This window comes from Gigantopelta aegis, chromosome 7, assembly GCF_016097555.1.
Source record: "Gigantopelta aegis isolate Gae_Host chromosome 7, Gae_host_genome, whole genome shotgun sequence".
NCBI lineage: Eukaryota > Metazoa > Mollusca > Gastropoda > Neomphalida > Peltospiridae > Gigantopelta > Gigantopelta aegis.
The window spans coordinates 36,994,439-37,014,270 of NC_054705.1; the positions used below are offsets into that span (position 1 = coordinate 36,994,439).

General features: G+C 39.6%; 1 protein-coding gene across 1 annotated transcript in view; it reads right to left on the reverse strand.

Moving 5' to 3' along the window:
- LOC121377589 (vacuolar protein 8-like) overlaps positions 1-17,768 on the reverse strand; it is a 67,448-nt gene extending 49,680 nt beyond the window's left edge. The window contains exon 1 of the mRNA XM_041505648.1: positions 17,669-17,768. Within this exon, the coding sequence (XP_041361582.1) occupies positions 17,669-17,695 (27 nt within the window). The 5' untranslated portion in view covers positions 17,696-17,768. The remainder of the gene's footprint in view (positions 1-17,668) is intronic.
- Positions 17,769-19,832: the final 2,064 nt, after the last annotated feature.

Sequence of the window (19,832 nt, forward strand, 5' to 3'; positions counted from 1 at the left end):
ATAAAAGATCCCTTGCTGCTAATCAAAAAGAGTAGCCCATGAAGTGGCGACAGCGGGTTTCCTCTATCAATATCTGTATGGTCCTTAACCATATGCCGGATGCCATATAACCGTAAATAAAATGTGTTGAGTGCGTCGCTAAATAAAATATTTCATTCCTTCCTATTTACTCAACTCTCACAACTGTAGAAAGAAAGAAAGGAATGTTTTATTTAACGATGCACTCAACACATTTTATTTACGGTTATATGGCGTCAGACATATGGTTAAGGACCACACAGATTTTGAGAGGAAACCCGCTGTCGCCACTACATGGGCTACTCTTTCCGATTAGCAGCAAGGGATCTTTTATTTGCGCTTCCCACAGGCAGGATAGCACAAACCATGGCCTTTGTTGAACCAGTTATGGATCACTGGTCGGTGCAAGTGGTTTACACCTACCCATTGAGCCTTGCGGAGCACTCACTCAGGGTTTGGAGTCGGTATCTGGATTAAAAATCCCATGCCTCGACTGGGATCCGAACCCAGTACCTACCAGCCTGTAGACCGATGGCCTGCCACGACGCCACCGAGGCCGGTGAGACCTTACATACCAACATATTTTTATTATGGCAAGGTATTGTTAAATATTTCTTTTCCTATATCAGGCACCCAAGTAACACATGTCCTTCCGCATATATAAAATCAACAAAAAAGCAAGACGCCAACTCACTTGGTAAACAAGACATTAAATCATTTGTTTAATGTATCCCCACCTTATAAAGCCTATTAATGTTGTAGGGATTGTTTAAAAACAGGAATCACAATTTATTCTGAAAAGTCAATATTGCATAGAAAAGGTAGGAACATGTGGGTGACATGCATGCAAATATACACACACACACACACACACACACACACACGCACTCACACAGACACGTGTAAATGTATTGATAAAAATAAACAAACCTATTATAGCTGTAGGGAGTGTTTAAAAACAGGATTCACAATAATTGAATCCCAAAAGTCAATATTGCATAGTAAAGTCAGGAACATGTGGGTGACATGCACGCACATACATAGACACACATGTACCTGTTCAAAGTTTTTTTTGTTTTTTTTTTGTTTAACGACACCACTAGAGCACACTGATTTATTAATCATCGGCTTTTGGATGTTAAAAATTTGGTAATTCAGACAGTCTTAGAGAGGAAACCTGCTAAATTTTTCCATTAGTAGCAAGGCAATTCTGACAGTCTTAGAGAGGAAACCTGCTAAATTTTTCCATTAGTAGCAAGGCAATTCTGACAGTCTTAGAGAGGAAACCTGCTAAATTGTTCTATTAGTAGCAAAGGATCTTTTATATGCACCATCCCACAGACAGGACAACACATACCACAGCTTTTGATATACCAGTCATGATGCACTGGCTAGAATGAGACATAGCCCAATGGGCCCATGGACGGGAATTGATCCTAGATCAACTGCATGCCAGGCGAGCACTTACAGCTAGGCTACATCCCATCCCTGGATTTACAATTTAATCCCAAAAGTCAATATTGCATAGTAAAGTTAGCAACATGTGGGAGACATGCACGCACACACACAGACTTCTGTACACACACACACACACACACACACAGACACGCACACACTTTTGTACACACACACCACACACACACACACTTTTGTACACACACACACACACACACACACACTTGTACACACACACAGACACACATGTATACATGTATGTAATGCTAAAAATAAATACTGCATGTTTAGGACAGCTGCAAAGGACAACAACATGGCTCATTGATTGGATAAGACCTTGATCACAAAAGCATGTACGTGCATATATCAACCTTGTTGTCTACTAATAAACAAAAATATTCAATACGCAATTAAAAACTGTTTGGAACGTGGGCAACAGAAAGTGATGAAGTTGAAGAAAAACAAGTCAGTAAATCAAGTTCCATATACGTCAGGGGTCGAATTGGAATTTTTTGTAGATGAATGAAAAATGTTGCCTTTGGTTTAAAGGCATACACCCTAGTTTCAACCCGTAAAAATGGACACTAAGTGTGGTTAAGTTACAAACCTGTAACACATTTGGATAATGTCACAAGAGAGTGAAAAAAGAGTCTGTGATGTTGAAATGGTGAAATATCGTTAAACACAGACTAAAACTCGACTCCATAAATGTTATTTCTCACACACACATGCATTTTAAAAAATATAAAAAATGCATTTTGTGGTACATGTATTAAAAACACCAGGATGACCAGAAAAACTTTGGTTGTATGGAAATGGAGGGGTTGGAGGGGTACCATGACAACATTTTCCTTTAAAAGATGGGCATGAAGACAATTTACTTTTTATCATGTTTTTTCAGACAAAAATCAGTTTCACAAATTTTTTATGTTTGAGAAAGTCACTAGCCCTCAATGATAGAAGCTTTGGTTAGTGCCCTACAAATTATAGTAATACAATGGATAATTTCCATAAACAATAGTACTATATATTGTTCGACCAATATTTGAGAAAGTTACTAGCCCTGGCTAGTGCACTCTATGTATTATACTATAGTAATACAAACTCTTCAAATAAAGTAGGGGAACCTGAAATATTAATGTTAATATCAACTATTAGACCAAACATACATTTTGACCACAGACATCCTAGTAATAAACATTCAGGTCTGTTTATCAACACACCAAAACACATTCCATAGTTTGCACATGCATCACGCAGTTGCCCCATACACGTGCGTGGGGTGTCATTCTGATTTTTACAATTTCTAGGAAGGTTGATTAATCACTGTGGAACATTATTTCTGTCAATCTTTTTCATTCTGTTGATCATACAGTTGTTATTGTTTTGTTTTTAGTCATTTTCATTGTTTGAATTTGCGATTTACTGATGGAAAAACGTCAACTTTCAAATTTCACTTCTGACCCCAATCGTCCTTCAAGATCTTTGGTGGTCATAAAACCTACTGTAATACTGAACTACCGGTTGTAATGTTTGCCCAATTAATTCACTATTATTATATAAACATTCCCCACAGCTAATAAAGGAAATGGTTTATTTAATGACACACTCAACACATTTTATTTACGGTTATATGGCATCAGACATATGGTTAAGGACCACACAGATATTGAGAGAGGAAACCCGCTGTCGCCACTTCATGGACTACTCTTTTCGATTAGCAGCAAGGGATCTTTTATATGCACCATCTCACAGACAGGTAAGTACATACCACAGCATTTGTTACACCAGTCGTGGAGCACTGGCTGGAACGAGAAATAGCCCAATGGCCACAGCTAATATACCTTACAATTTTGGCAATTGTAAATTCTTATTAAGAGTTCCCCTACATTTTCTGAAGAGTATATATCAGTGTTTGACAAATGTTTGAGAATGTCACTTACAGACAGAAGCTTTGGCTTGTGCACTACAGTATATGTATGGTAGTAATCATGACTCAGTTAACTTAAAAGAAAAAGAAAATGTATTCCTGTGAAACAGCTCTACTTAGAATTGTTAATAATTGGCAAAAGTCAGTAGATGATGGTAAATTTGTCTCAGCTACATTCATTGATTTTAAAAAAGCATTTGACATGATAGATCATGATATACTCATGAAGAAACTAAGCATCTATCACTTTGATTCAAAATCTCTAAAATGGTTTGAATCATATCTCTGGGGTAGAAAACAAACTGTTGTTCTTGGCAAAGCCCGATCTGATCCTCTTAATCTCTCATATGGCATCCCACAGGGATCAGTACTTGGCCCCACTTTGTTTGCATTATATATCAATGATCTGCCACTCTATGCAAAGCATTGTGTCATGGATCTGTTTGCTGATGATGTAAGCTCCACATCTGTAGCTGATGACATATCTCTGTTAGAAAAACATGTCCAGTTAGATTTGAATGAGGTGAGTCTTTGGTGCAACCATAATAAGATGTCTCTTAACTTAAATAAAACTAAAATCATGCTTATTGGTTCTTCTAAAAAACTGACCTCGATTGCAGAAACCTCAACAGCATTGACTGTATATGTAGATCACATACCAGTGCAATGTTCCACTTCTGAAAAACTTCTTGGTGTACACATTGACCCAACACTGACATGGGCTAACCACATAAATGCCATTATTAAAAAATCTTCTTATTTATTATACATTTTTCGACAAAACAGAAAATATCTTGACCAAAAGACCAGATTAATATTCTACAGCTCTTACATATTACCTCACTTAGACTATTGCTCCACAATTTGGGGAACCTGTTCAAAACATTCTATAGAAAAACTTCAAAAAATCCAAAATCAAGCTGCAAGACTTATTACTGAAAAAAGCAAAGAAATGTCCACTGCAGAAATAATTAGCTCTCTCAAATGGCTTAAAATCAAAGAGAGAATTGAATTTAGAACCTGCCAGTTTGTCTACAAAGTCCTCAACAAACTATCTCCATCATATCTAGAAACAATGTTTCAAACAACTTCAGAAATTCACTCCTTAAATCTGAGGTCAACTCAACATAATCACCTTTATGAATTAAAACCAAGAACAGAATTTTATCGCCATAGTTTTTCATGCAGGGGAGCTAAACTGTGGAACACACTACCTTCAAAGATAAAATATTCTCAATCCCTCACCTCATTCAAATCCAGTTATTTTAAGCACTATTCAAATAATAATCAATTTTAAGATATACCTTTGTTGTTGATTTTGTGTTTGTTAAAATAATTATGATGTATTGAGTTATCACTGACTCAAGTTTCTTAACAAATTGATTTAAATATTATTTATATATTCATAATATGTGCTATTGTTCCTCATGCTATACATATTACATGTATGTTGATGTTGTTTCTTTGAATGTATGTATGTATAATATCATGTATAGATTAGAGAGGGCCTCATGGGAGACCAGTCACCTTGTACTGAATGTGTTTACCCTCTGAAAATAAAGAATTTTATTATTATTATTATTAGCGTAAACACTAAATGTTGTCGCCACTTTGTATAAAAATTAGCAACTTATTTCCGTGCTTATATCCGATTAAGGTTCAAGCACGCTGTCCTGGACACACACCTCAACTATCTGGGCTGCCTGTCCAGGACAGTGTGTTAGTTGTTAAATGTCAGTGGTTAGTGAGAGAGAAGAGGGTGTAGTGGCCTTATACATACCCACTGAGCCCTTAAGAACTCAACTCTGGGTGGGAGCCGGTACCGGGCTGTGAACTCTGTACCTACCAGCCTGTAGCCCGATGCCGTAACCACTGCGCCACCAAGGCCAGTGGTGATGGACAGGGTGAAGCCTGAGTAATACAGCTCATAATTTCCACTAGCCCAGACCAAACATTCACTAGCCAGGACAGTAAAAAAGTAAAGTTTGTTTTATTTAAGGACGCCACTAGAGCACATTGATTTTTTTTATCTTATCATCGGCTATTGGACGTCAAACATATGGTCATTCTATCACTGTTGTTTTAGAGGAAACTCGCTGTCGCCACATAGGCTACTGTTTTACGACAGGCAGCAAGGGATCTTTTATTTGCGCTTCCCACAGGCAGGATAGCACAAACCATAGCCTTTGTTGAACCAGTTATGGATCACTGGTCGGTGCAAGTGGTTTACACCTACCCATTGAGCCTTACGGAGAGCACTCACTCAGGGTTTGGAGTCGGTATCTGGATTAAAAATCCCACGCCTCGACTGGGATCTGAACCCAGTACCTACCAGCCTGTAGACCGATGGCCTAACCACGACGCCACCGAGGCCGGTAGACAGGACAGGTAGCTATTGGATTTGTCGAAACATTCAAAAACGATTTCATTCTCTAACGGGCAGGATGTGGCCCAGTGGTAAAGCGCTCGCTTGATGCGCGGTCAGTCTGGGATCGATCCCTGTCGGTGGGCCCACTGGGTTATTTCTCGCTCCAGCCAGTGCACCTCGACTGGTATATCAAAGGCTGTGGTATGTGTTATCCTGTCTGTGGGATGGTGCATATAAAAGACCCCTTGTTGCTAATGAAGCCCATAAAGTGACGACAGTGGGTTTTCTCTCTCAATATCTGTGTGGTCCGTAACCATATGTCCGACACCATACAACCGTAAATAAAATGTTTTGAGTGTGTTGTTAAATAAAACATTTCCTTCCTTCCTTCTTCCTCGTGCCTAGGGCTCTATAGCCCAGGGGTGCACAAATAGAAAATACTAGCCCACCAGACCAGAACCAACTAAAACTTACTAGCCTGCCAGAATTTTGACTAGTCCATCAGCCTATAGAATATATCATTGTTTTCATTGTCTATTAGTCTGAATGAAGTACCGTAATGAATGTGTAACAAAACAAAACAATAAAAAATTGTTTTGTTTAATGACACCACTAGAGCACATTGATTTAATAATCATCGGCTATTGGATGTCAAACATATGGTCATTTTCAGTCTTAATAGAGAGGAAACCCACTACATTTTTCCATTAGTAGCAAGGGCTTTTTTTTTATATACACCATCCCACAGACAGGATAGCACATACTACGATCTTTGATATACCTGTTGTGGTGCACTGGTTAGAACGAGGGAATGTATGAGTGACACAAGGAACACCTTATTTATGAGTCTATTGTTTTCTAAATTGAACACAAAAATAATTTTTGTTTTTGTTTTTTGGAAACAGTTTCATTTTTCTTCTTACATCAAACCAAACTGAAATATTTACAAAAACATTTTTGTAGCAGGATGGATGGAATATATAGACTTAAGATTCTAATAATAGTCTGAAACTTTAACACCATGGCAACACCATACAAACTGTATGTCAATGATTAATAAATCAATGTGCTCTAGCAGTGTCGTTAAACAAAATAATAATTTTGTTAGTCTAATAGAGCTATAAAATATAAATAAAAATATGCCAAATATTCTACATAAAAACAGCTGTTTTTGTTTATGAGCATGACTCATAACTTGTACAGTACACATGCTACGTAGTACTAATGACAGGTGATGTGTTTTACTGACAAATAAGGGAAAAAATTAATGTCAATTTTTTTTATAATAATACAAAACAAACACAAAAACAGGTAAACAAAAGTGACTATTTTGATTAAAAGAACTAAAAAAAAGAAAGGAAAGTGCATACCACATAAAAGACCGTTTGAAGTTTAATAAGGAAGTTGCATGTTAAACTTACCAAATGTTTGACATCAAATAGCTGATACAGAGAATAATAAATGAGTGGCCATTAGATACCATTTATCTCACAACGAGTTGTTTTAAAATGTAACGAGCCAAAGCAAGTTTGATATGTTTTTAAACAACGAGTTGTGAGATAAATGGTATGTAATGGACACGAATGTATTATTCTATTTCTTACATATCTTCAAAAACCAGGTTTTAAGCAAATTTTAACATCTTTTTCGAATAAATGTTATTTACAGCCATTGCACTTGTAGCTAACTTATGTGTCACATGATTGTCAGGTTAACTATATTTCACAGTGTAATCAATTTCCACCATGTTGTTTTTCACTGGGTGTATGGTACTGGTGACCTGGTCATCACCTAGGAGCAGCTAGTCGTATGTCTTGAAATTGTTAACACACATATGTGTGTAAACGACCATGTGTTATCAAAACTAATGCATGATGTGTTTAAAGGGGCAGGACATAGCCCAGTGGTTAAGTGCCAGTGCATCATGACTGATAAATCAAATGCTGTGGTATGTGCTATCCTGTCTGTGGGATGGTGCACATAAAAGATCCCTTGCTGCTAATCGAAAAGAGTAGCCCATGAAGTGGCGACAGCGGGTTCCTCCTTCAATATCTGTGTGGTCCTTAATTAACCATATATCCGACGCCATATAACCATAAATAAAATGTGTCGAGTGTGTCATTAAATAAACCTTCCTACTTGCAGCAGATGTTAACATTTCACATGTACAGATGTTATAACATTAATAATAATTCTCCGCCGTCTTGATATTGGAATTTTATTACCCATGAATTCAGTCATAATAAGGAAAATATTGACTATCTTATTTTTTCTCAAATATCACGTTGGTGAAATGTAACATGTTGTTGGGTGAGTTAACGTATACAGACTAAGGATATTGTTGGTATAAAATCCAATATCACCGCTAATTAGCAAACATGCTAAATGATGTCACTTATTTCATACAGTTAAAATTTGTTTTGTCTAACGACACCACTAGAGCACATTGATTTATTCACCATCAGTTGGGAGTGAGACGTAGATCAGTGGAAAGCATTCACCTGATGCGCGGTCGGTCTAGGGTTAATCTTTGTCGTTGGGCCCATTGGGCTATTTCTCGTTCCAGCCAGTGCTCCAAAACTGGTGTAACAAAGGCTGTGGTATGTACTATCCTGTCTGTTGCATGGTGCATATAAAAAAAAACCTTGCTGCTAATCGAAAAGAGTAGCCCATGAAGTGGCGACAGCGGGTTCCTCCTTCAATATCTGTGTGGTCCTTAGCCATATAACCGTAAATGAAATGTGTTCAGTGCATCGTTAAATAAAACATTTCCTTCTTTCCAGCCAGTGCAACAGGACTTGTATATCAAAGGCTGTGGTATGTGCTATCCTGCCTGTGAGATGGTGCTACTAATGGAAAAATGTAGCAGCTTTCCACTCAAAATTACGAAATGTTTGATATTCATTAGCCAATGATTAATAGATCAATGTGTTCTAGTGGTGTCGTTAAACAAAACAAACAAACTATCAATGTAACCGGCCTCGGTGGCGTCGTGGTTAGGCCATCGGTCTACAGGCTGGTAGGTACTGGGTTCGGATCCCAGTCGAGGCATGGGATTTTTAATCCAGATACCGACTCCAAACCCTGAGTGAGTGCTCCGCAAGGCTCAATGGGTAGGTGTAAACCACTTGCACCGACCAGTGATCCATAACTGGTTCAATAAAGGCCATGGTTTGTGCTATCCTGCCTGTGGGAAGCACAGATAAAAGATCCCTTGCTGCTAATCAGAAAGAGTAGCCCATGTAGTGGTGACAGCGGGTTTCCTCTCAAAATCTGTGTGGTCCTTAATCATATGTCTGACGCCATATAACCGTAAATAAAATGTGTTGAGTGCGTCGTTAAATAAAACATTCCTTTCTTTCTTTGTTACATTTTTCCATCAGTATAACAAGGAATTTTTTTTGTTATATGCACTTTTCCAGACAGGACAGCACATACCATGGACTTTGATAAACTAGTCATTGGGCACTGGTTAACTGGGACAATGGGTCTACTGAGGGGGTTCCAGGGCTAGCCCTGACACTCGCCAAATTCGGCAATTGCGAATTTCAAAAACAACTTTAAATTGGCGAAACAATTTTATGAAATAATTGATATTTCGTTAGAAAATAACTGGGTTTCTGCAATTTTTTAAAGTTTGGTAGATGGCAAAATGTTCTGCTGACCGACAGCTAGCCCTGGTCTGGTTCGATCCTACAACAAAAGCACCTCAGGCAAGCTTTCTACTGAGTTACGGTCAGGTCAGGTCATAGGGTTTTACATGCACATTCAGAACAAGCTGTTGTAGCGCACACCAAGTCGTGGGCACAAGAGCTGGCCTTGGCCGGCTCCTCCGTCCATGACAGGAAAGGTGGGGGGGGAGGGGAGAGGAGGGACCGCCTGCACTGGCAGGTGCAAGGGAGCACCAGCAGCCTGCTCGAATCGGTAGCAGGCGGGTGGGGGTGGTGGTGGTGGTGCTATGGAATTTGAATGGAGCAGTTAAATGCCAAAGAGAAAAGGGTGCGCAATTTTGATTGAGGGAATTTGGCGCAATTTTGAACGGTCGGTCGAAAGGTAAATGGCCGAGCTAATATAGGTTTTGATATTAGTGAATCGAGAGTAGCTCGTTAATTTTAGACCTCTACGATGCTGTGGTGTCTCCCTAGGTTGCCCATAGGGCCCTTATAAAGGGCCTGACCTCTTCTGGTCGTGGCATCACCAAGTAACTGAGTTAAATCCCACCCTATATTTTATACAGCGCTTGTCAATACACGTTAGGCTCTAAATTATATTATACAAGAAGGGTCCAAGGGACTAACCTACGATGTCCACTTTTGACATATTTTCTTATTATTTCTCTTTTCGATTAGCAGCAAGGGATCTTTTATATGCAGGATAGCACATACCACAGCCATTGATGTACCAGTCGTGGTGCACTGGCTGAAGCGAGAAATAGCTCAATGGGTCCACCGACAGGGATCGATCCAAAACCAAGCAATTAGACTATTCAAGGAAAGAAAGAAATGTTTTATTTAACGACGCACTCAACACATTTTATTTACAGTTTTATGGCATCAGACATATGGTTATGGACCACACAGATTTTGAGAGGAAACCCGCTGTCGCCACAAGAGGGTGTAGTCGCCTTACACATACCCACTGAGCCCTTAAGAACTCAACTCTGGGTGGGAGCCGGTACCGGGCTGTGAACTCTGTACCTACCAGCCTGTAGCCCGATGCCGTAACCACTGCGCCACCAAGGCCAGTGGTGATGGACAGGGTGAAGCCTGAGTAATACAGCTCATAATTTCCACTAGCCCAGACCAAACATTCACTAGCCAGGACAGTAAAAAAGTAAAGTTTGTTTTATTTAAGGACGCCACTAGAGCACATTGATTTTTTTTATCTTATCATCGGCTATTGGACGTCAAACATATGGTCATTCTATCACTGTTGTTTTAGAGGAAACCCGCTGTCGCCACATAGGCTACTGTTTTACGACAGGCAGCAAGGGATCTTTTATTTGCGCTTCCCACAGGCAGGATAGCACAAACCATGGCCTTTGTTGAACCAGTTATGGATCACTGGTCGGTGCAAGTGGTTTACACCTACCCATTGAGCCTTGCGGAGCACTCACTCAGGGTTTGGAGTTGGTATCTGGATTAAAAATCCCATGCCTCGACTGGGATCTGAATCCAGTACCTACCAGCCTGTAGACCGATGGCCTAACCACGACGCCACCGAGGCCGGTTACATTGATAGTTTGTTTGTTTTGTTTAACCATGATGCCACCGAGGCCGGTACCTATTCAAGGATGCTGTAAATATCTTTTGTAGTGATATCAGTCCGGTGCGAGATTTAGCTCAGTCAGTCGAGTGCTCACTTGAGGTGCTTGCGTCATAGGATCGAACCTCGGTGGATCCATTCAGCTGATTGGGTTTCTTCTCGTTCCAATCAGTGCACCACAACTGGTCAAAGCCCATGGTATGTGTTATCCTGTCTATGGGAAGGTGCATATAAAAGATCCCTTGCTGCATTAGAAAAAATGAAGCAGGTTTCCTCTCTTAAGACTATGTGTCAGAATTACCAAATGTTTGACATTCAATAGCTGATAATTGGTTAATCAATGTGCTCTAGTGGTGTAGTTAAACAAAACAAACAATCGATTATCTGCTCTAACCCATATTTTGAATACAAATTTTTTTAACCACAAACTACATACTGCAGTAATATAACATGCTCATTCACACGATATAAGCATATTAAAATGCATTTAATAGGATTTGCCATGCTAGCTATGTATATATTTCAGTGATGTTACTGCAAAATAGGTCACACTGGCAAACTTTCAGCATGTAATGGTTACACACCTGACTTTCGGTCGAGTTAATTATTGAACCACTATGTTATGGCAAATTTGGTGAATGAATAGAAAGTAGTAAATAATGAAACGAAAATAATGTGGAGTCATTGTGAAATGGAAATCATATTATCAACAACAACAACAACTACAAAAATCAATGGAATAACCTTTGATGTCCAAACAGAGAGTCAATTTTATAAGGAAGGAAATGGTTTATTTAACAATGCACTCTACATACCTATTAAATAAGTAAAACTGATCAGAACGTGGTTTTCATCATGTTTTCTTCAAAACAATAAAAATTATTCGCCACTCAATAGAAATAACGTATTAAGACTGAGTCTCATAAATACTCCATTCAGATTGAGTCTTGGTACACTGTAAAATCAATAACTATTATGTGACACACATGTATGGTAATATTAACACGTGGTCGGGAATGATACAGAAAAATTCACGCTAGGTATGACATTCATTTTATTTCATCACTAGAGGGGCGGGAGTTAGCTCAGTCGGTTGAATGCTCGTTTGAGGTGCTTACATGCATGTCGCAGAATCGAACCACCTCAGTGGATCCATTCAACTAATCGGGTTTTTACTCGTTCCAACCCACTGGTCAAAGGCCGTGGTATGTGCTTTCCTGTCTGTGGGGAAAGTGCACATAAAAGATCCATTACTGCATTAGGAAAAATGTAGCAGGTTTCCTCTGATGTACCAAATGTTTGACATGCAATAGCCGATGATTAATTAATCAATGTGCTCTAGTGGTATTGTTAAATAAAACAAACTAACAAAATCATTACTAAGTTGTAGTGTTAAGAGGCCAATGTATAGACCTACCGCCTGTTTGCTAATTCACTTATAAGATATAAAAAAACGGTGGGGGGGGGGGGGATCTATAGGTTGGGGGGGTTGGGGTTTTTTTTAATATATAGATATATGTAAACTAAAAATAATTGTACAGCATTTTCTTGTATTTATTTTACTCTCTTCTTCTTTTAACTTATTTTCGTGCTTATATCCATTTAAGATTCAAGCACGCTGTCCTGGGCACACACTTCATCTATCTGAGTTGTCTGTCCAGGACAGTGAGTTAGTTGTCAGTTGTTAATGATTAGTGAAAGAGAAGACGGTGTAATGGTCGTACACCTACCCATTGAGTCATTAAAACTTGCTCTGGATGGGAGCCGGTACCGGACTGCAAACCCAGTACCTACCAGCCTTATGTCTGATGGCTTAACCACTAATCTGGTCTGTCTGTCTGTCCAGAACAGAGGGTTAGTTGTTAGTGACAAAGAAGAGGGTGTAGTGGTGTTACACCTACCCACTGAGTCGTTAAAACTCGCTCTGGGTGAGGAGCTGTTATCAGGATGCGAACCCAGTACCCATCAGTCTTATGTCCGATGGCTTAACCACGATACCACCGAAGCCAGTATTTTACTTTTATGCTTATATCCACTTAGGTTCAAGTATGCTGTCCAAGACCCCATTTTATGGAGAGATCTTTGACCAGTTGTGGTGCACTGGTTGGAACGAGAAAAACCCAATCAGTTGAATAGATCCACTGAGGTGGCTCGATCCTGTGATACAAGCACCTCAAGCGAGCACTCAAGCGACTAAGCTAAATTCCCTCTCCCCCCCCCCACCCCCATCGTACTAACAAACTCATTGGTTTGTAAGAATAAAATTGTCCTATAATATTGTACTTTACACCGATGCATGATAATTTCTCAGTAAGAATTATGATTTTTATTTCCTGTTATGTGTACCCACTGGGGTAATATATATCAGTATTACCAGTCAATATATAGATATTATTAAATGAGTTTGTGTGTCGTACTGATTTTACGAAACGAGTATCAGGATTTTTGTATTGCCCGAGCGAGAGCAAGGGTGATACATGAATCCTGACATGAGTCTATTTGGTAAATATGAATATCTTAACCCTACCCCCCCCCCCCCCCCCACCCCCCCCCCCCAATCTTAGTGTTTTTTAATCTCCATCTCCCTGTTTAGGTAACATATCTGATTATTACTATTAGTAAAATTGTATTAAGTAAAGTTGGGCTAGTGAATTTTTAATCGTGGCTAGTACATTTGTTAAATCACTAATCCCATGGCTAGTGGATTTTGTAAAAATTCTAGAAGCCCTGAAATTTACAGAATTAATTTGACCATATAAAAAAAAAAATTTTTTTTTTTTAATTTTTTTTGTTCAGTATACCAGTGTTACCAGCCAATAAGTAAGCTGGCGAATGCTCATTATCACCTACAAGCCTCGCCTATTCAATGAGCCATGAGCTGTGCTAATACTGACAGTTATATACCGTACTTAATCCATGTAATAACAGAGCTAACACAGTCAGTCTGTCAATGACTAAAATGGCATTTGGCCAACGAGTGATACCGGCCTCGGTGATGCAGTGGTTAAGCCATCACAACAAAGAAAGAAAGAAAGATTTTTTTTTTTTTATTTAACGACGCACTCAACACATTTTATTTATTGTTTTATGGCGCACACAGATTTTGAGAGGAAACCTGCTGCCGCCACTACATGGGCTACTCTTTCCGATTAGCAGCAAGGGATCTTTTATTTGCGCTTCCCACAGGCAGGACAGCACAAACCATGGCCTTTGTTGAACCAGTTATGGATATCTGGTCGGTGCAAGTGGTTTACACCTACCCATTGAACCTTGCGGAGCACTCACTCAGGGTTTGGAGTTGGTATCTGGATTAAAAATCCCATGCCTCGACTGGGATCCGAACCCAGTACCTACCAGCCTGTAGACCGATGGCCTAACCACGATGCCACTGAGGCTGGTGCATCACAACAAAAGGCTGGTAGGTACTGGGTTCTCAGCCCAGTACCAGCACCCACCCAGAGTGAGTTTTAAGGACTTAAGCAGTCGGTGTACGGCAACTACACCGACATCTCTCTCACTACTGACCGGCCTTCGGTGGCATCGTGGTTAGGCCATCGGTCTACAGGCTGGTAGGTACTGGGTGCATGCACACTTTAGGTGACCTTAGCGCTAACATCATCCTAAGTGCATACACTTTAGGTGATCTTAGCACTACGATTGCTTCATGGACAGACAGCGCAGATAGCTAAGGTGTGTACCCAGGACAATGTGCTTGAACCTTAATTGGAATCTGGATAGAAGCATGAAACTAAGTATACAAATGAAATGCTCATTATGACACGCATACCTCACCTATTCAACAGGCTGTAAGCAGTGCTAATACTGACAGTTATATACAGTAGTTAATCCATGTAATAATAAGAGTTGATATAATCTGTCAATGATTAAAATGGCATTTGACCTAAATAGACCGGCCTCGGTGGCGTCGTGGTTAGGCCATCGGTCTACAGGCTGGTAGGTACTGGGTTCGGATCCCAGTCGAGGCATGGGATTTTTAATCCAGATACCGACTCCAAACCCTGAGTGAGTGCTCCACAAGGCTCAATGGGTAGGTGTAAACCACTTGCACCGACCAGTGATCCATAACTGGTTCAACAAAGGCCATGGTTTGTGCTATCCTGCCTGTGGGAAGCGCAAATAAAAGATCCCTTGCTGCCTGTCGTAAAAGAGTAGCCTATGTGGTGACAGCGGGTTTCCTCTAAAAAACAGTGTCAGAATGACGATATGTTTGACGTCGAATAGCCGATGATAAGATAAAAAAATCAATGTGCTCTAGTGGCGTCGTTAAATAAAACCAACTTTACTTCTTTGTTTTTTTACCTAAATGAAGGGCGAGATTTAGCTCTGTCGGTTGAGCACCCACCTGAGGTGGTTGCATCACAGTATGGCTGAGGTGCGTGCCCAGGACAATGTGATTGAACCTTAATTGGATAGAAGCAATAAATTAAGTATAAATGAAATTCTCATTATGACATGCCTATTCACCCAGCTGTAAACAGTGCTAACACTGACAGTTATATATGGTGGTTAATCCATGTGATAATGGAGTTGATATAATCAGTCTGTCAAGGACTCTAATGGTATTTGGCCACCCAAAAAAGACTTTTTTTGTTTAACGACACCACTAAAGCACATTGATTTATTAATCATTGGGTATTGGATGTCAAACATCTGGTAATTCTGACACATAGTCATCAGATTACAGTAGCCCCACTCCCATGGCTAGTAATATTCAATGTTGGGCCACTAAATAGCAACTATCGCCATGCCTAAAGGCTAATGAAATAATATTCTGCATTTAAGTCTATTTTGTAAATATGAATATCAAAAGAAAAAATCTAAGGGTTCTATCTCCCTCTTTAGGTGACATATCCAATTATTAGTAAAATTATATAAATTTACTTAAAGTAGGGCTAGTGAATTTTTAATTGTGGCTAGTACGTTTTTTAAATCACAGATCCCATGGCTAGTGATTTTTGTAAAAATTTGTTTGTTTTTGTGTAAATAACTTCAGTTTGGTTTGACATATGAAGAAAATTAAAAGTGTTATAGAAATAAAAAAATATATACTATTTTTGTGCCCAATTTACAAATCAATTGGCTCAGAAATAAATAACTTGTAGTAAATTCCATAGTATGAAAAAAGGTGTGCACTGTGGGACGGACTATAGAATCCCTGAATGTCTCTACAAACATGTCATGGCTAACTAGCAGTTGCCAAATTCGCCAATTGTTAATTTTAAAAACACAGTTTATTTTAAGCTGGCGAAATAATTTTCAACATTTTATTAAAAAATAACTGATTTTCTGCCATTTCTGAAGTTTAATAGATATTTTGGCAAAACTTTGTGTTCACCCAGAGTTAGATCTTATTGTGACAATTCCTCCTGGATTTTCAGTGTGGCAAGTTTAGCAAATTATTCTGCGGGCCCGAATTGAAACCTGCCGAACCAAACATACGGTAATTGACTCATACTGGTCTGAATATAAATGTAAAATAATTTCCAGTCCAACAAGATGACATGCAAAAACAATCTCCGGAAGGACTTTCCTTTGGCACTGTCACTAACCCTAACTCTATTTATGATAAGTATTTATAACATTCTTTATACGTGTCAGTGCCAAAGGAAAGTCCCAGCCCATGATGATGCTGACTGAAAAAAAAATGGTTGGGATGGCAGTGTTTCAAACCCTGATGTATTAGGCTACATAAACAAAAAATAGTTGGTGAGGCCCCCACCAACCCCAAAACACCCTATCCCAGATTGTTGTGACCAACATAACACTTGTAAAAATACATGTATGGGCATTATAAAGAAATGTTTTATTTAATGATGCACTCAACACATTTTATTTACGGTTATATGGCATCAGACATATGTTTAAGGACCACACAGATATTGATAGAGGAAACCCGCTGTCGCCACTTCATGGGCTACTCTTTTCGATTAGTAGAAAGGGATTTTTTTATATGCACCATCCCACACAGAGTAGTACATACCACGGCCTTTGGTATACCAGCTGTATTGCACTGGCTGGAACGAGAAATAGCCTAATGGGCCCACCAACGGGGATCGATCCCAGACCGACCACGCATCAAGTGAGCGCTTTACCACTGGGTTAGGTCCCGCTTCTTGTATGGGCATTATACAAAATTGCTGAAATAACAAATGGGCAGATCTAGGATTTTGAGAATAGGGGGATTAACATCTATGCATGCTTGCAAGATCCACATGTACTGAGCAGTGTGTTGGGGGGATCCAGTGAGGGGGGGGGCAAAACCTAAAGGTGCATTTTTTTCAATCGGTAACAAAAGGAGTTGTAAACCCATACTCACCCCCCCCACCATCCCCACCCCCCCCCCCCCCACCCAGCCCCCCCCCCCACCCCCGATCTGCCACTGTAAAACTTATTTTTATTGGGGGGGAGGAGGGAGGAGGGAGGAGACACGCCCACCAACTTTGTTTTTCATGTGGCCTTGCAATAATATAATAATAATGCTATATTATGAGCTAGCATTCTAATCTATCCATCTATGGGTCGTCCATCCATCCATCCATCAATCCAGAACGCGCGCACAGAACCAGTTTTGTTTTGTCTGACATTATACTGTAACATGCATGTCTACCTACCTGCGAACTCTTCCGTTTTTTATCCATTTTAGTGAGTGAGGTCTTCTGATTTTACTTAAATCAAAAAATAACATTAACATTCGATCTCCGTGGATCTCCGTATAGCGCGGCGGAAACAGCTGCACGCGGCGATGTCAACGCTTTGTTTACAACTTTATCCAATCAAAATGCAGCAAGTGAACCGTGACATAAAGCCAAATCAATGGTAGACGTATTGTCACAGAAAGAGAGAGTTGCATTGTTTGTCGCTTTTTAAAAGTGTTTTAAAAGTGTGTTGTTGTTGTTGTTTTGGGTTGTTTTATCAAGATATCGCATTTTAAAAATCGATAATAAAACCTAAATATAACTGACTGCAACGTATGGAAATGTAGCCTAGGCCTATGTTATATAGCCTATAGGCGTCGAATGTGGGTGGAGGTAGTATTACACCTCCCTCCGCCCCTACTAGCATAATAATCTAACTTAGTTTTCTCTGGCTATATCAGGCGCGTGGGGGCGGGACGTAGGCCATTGGCTCGCTTGATGCGCGGTCGGTTTGGGATCAACACCCATCCCCGTCGGTGAGCCTATTGGGCACAACGACTGGTGTATCAAAGGCCGTGGTATGTGGTATGGTGCATATAACGATCACTTGCTACTAATGGAAAAATGTAGTGGGTTTCTCCAAGACTGTCAAAATCACCAAATGTTTGACATCCAATAGCCGATGATTAATAAATCAGTGTTCTCTAGTGGTGTCGTTGAACAAAAGAAACTTTATGCCTATATCAGGCGCGTATGCAGAACATGGTGCAGGGGGAGTCTACCCATGTGGCTAGCGATGGTTTTAGGGGGGTCGGGTCATGATGCTCCGGAAAATACATTGAAAAAACAAAATCGATTAGAGTCGAGGGGTCCAACCTAAACCGTATGACACGTGCTTGAACTTCGTATACCACTACCAAAATGGCGGATAAAGCTCGCTTCGACACACGACGGTGAGTACATTTTGTCATACAGCTACATGCTGGATGCCTTTCTGATTAAAATAATATTGCGATACGGCTCTAGAATGAATGCTCTATCAAATCTGTTTACGTAATTCTCGATTTTGTTCAACCAAGAAAAAGCTATTGAAGAAAAACTCGTTTTGACGGTCAAAACAAACATGATCAAAATATTTGGTGTTATTTTAATGAAACCAGTTATATTTATATACTTTGAAAGTGTCATGATGAAAGCTTGTACACCCTGGGAGCTAAATTATGCTAATATGTTTTGGAAAGTCATTTTATAATTGTTCATCCAAGACATTTCTTATAGTTTAGGCACATCTTCGTCTGCTCCCCCTGGTTTAAGCCAAGATTTCGTTTACTTCAAAAAATTATATTTGAATTTGTACCCCTAAAATATCGTGATTATATTTTTCAACTTAAGGTGTGTGTTTTGTTTTTCAGTAATGGGGAGATACTAAAAGAGGCCAGTTAAGTTAAGCCTTTACCAATAAAGAGGAAAGTTGTTTCCCGTCTTGACACCTAGAAGATCCATTTCTGGCAAAAGGCTGTGTAATCGTCGTACCTCAGACTTTACAAATAAATGTTTCCTCAATCCATTTAAGAAAGCATCTTCCATATCAACACCTAGGCCTATAGATGTAAATCCTACATCCAACAAGGAATTTCCAACACCACCACAGCAGAGATCATCACAGAAGAAAGGAGAAAAGCGATTTAGGAAGACGTTGTCATTAGCATCTCAGAGTGTAAATGACAGTGATGATAATCATACATTTCAAGTGTTAGATGAACCGTCCCTTGACGCAGACATGTATACTGATGATATAACAGAAACAATGTCATTCTTCAGAAGCAGTGTTCAAAATGGCTTCTTTTTTTTCACAAAAACCCCCCAAAACAAAACAAAGCATTTCTATATATTATTTAAAGATACGCTAAAATTGCACTGTCATGGTAATTCATCCTGCATGGGGTATTCTGACGCCAACAAGGACTTGTTTTGGACAGGAACCATTTTTTGGAGGTCAGTTTATCAGATTCATGAGAGGGTTTTCTCGCCGGGATATATCCTGGACCACCTCAATGAGTTCTACCAGCACGTGCTAACTACAAGGTGGATGGAGGAAAGATACTTCCTTCGTTATGACTTGGAATCAAGAACAAATGCT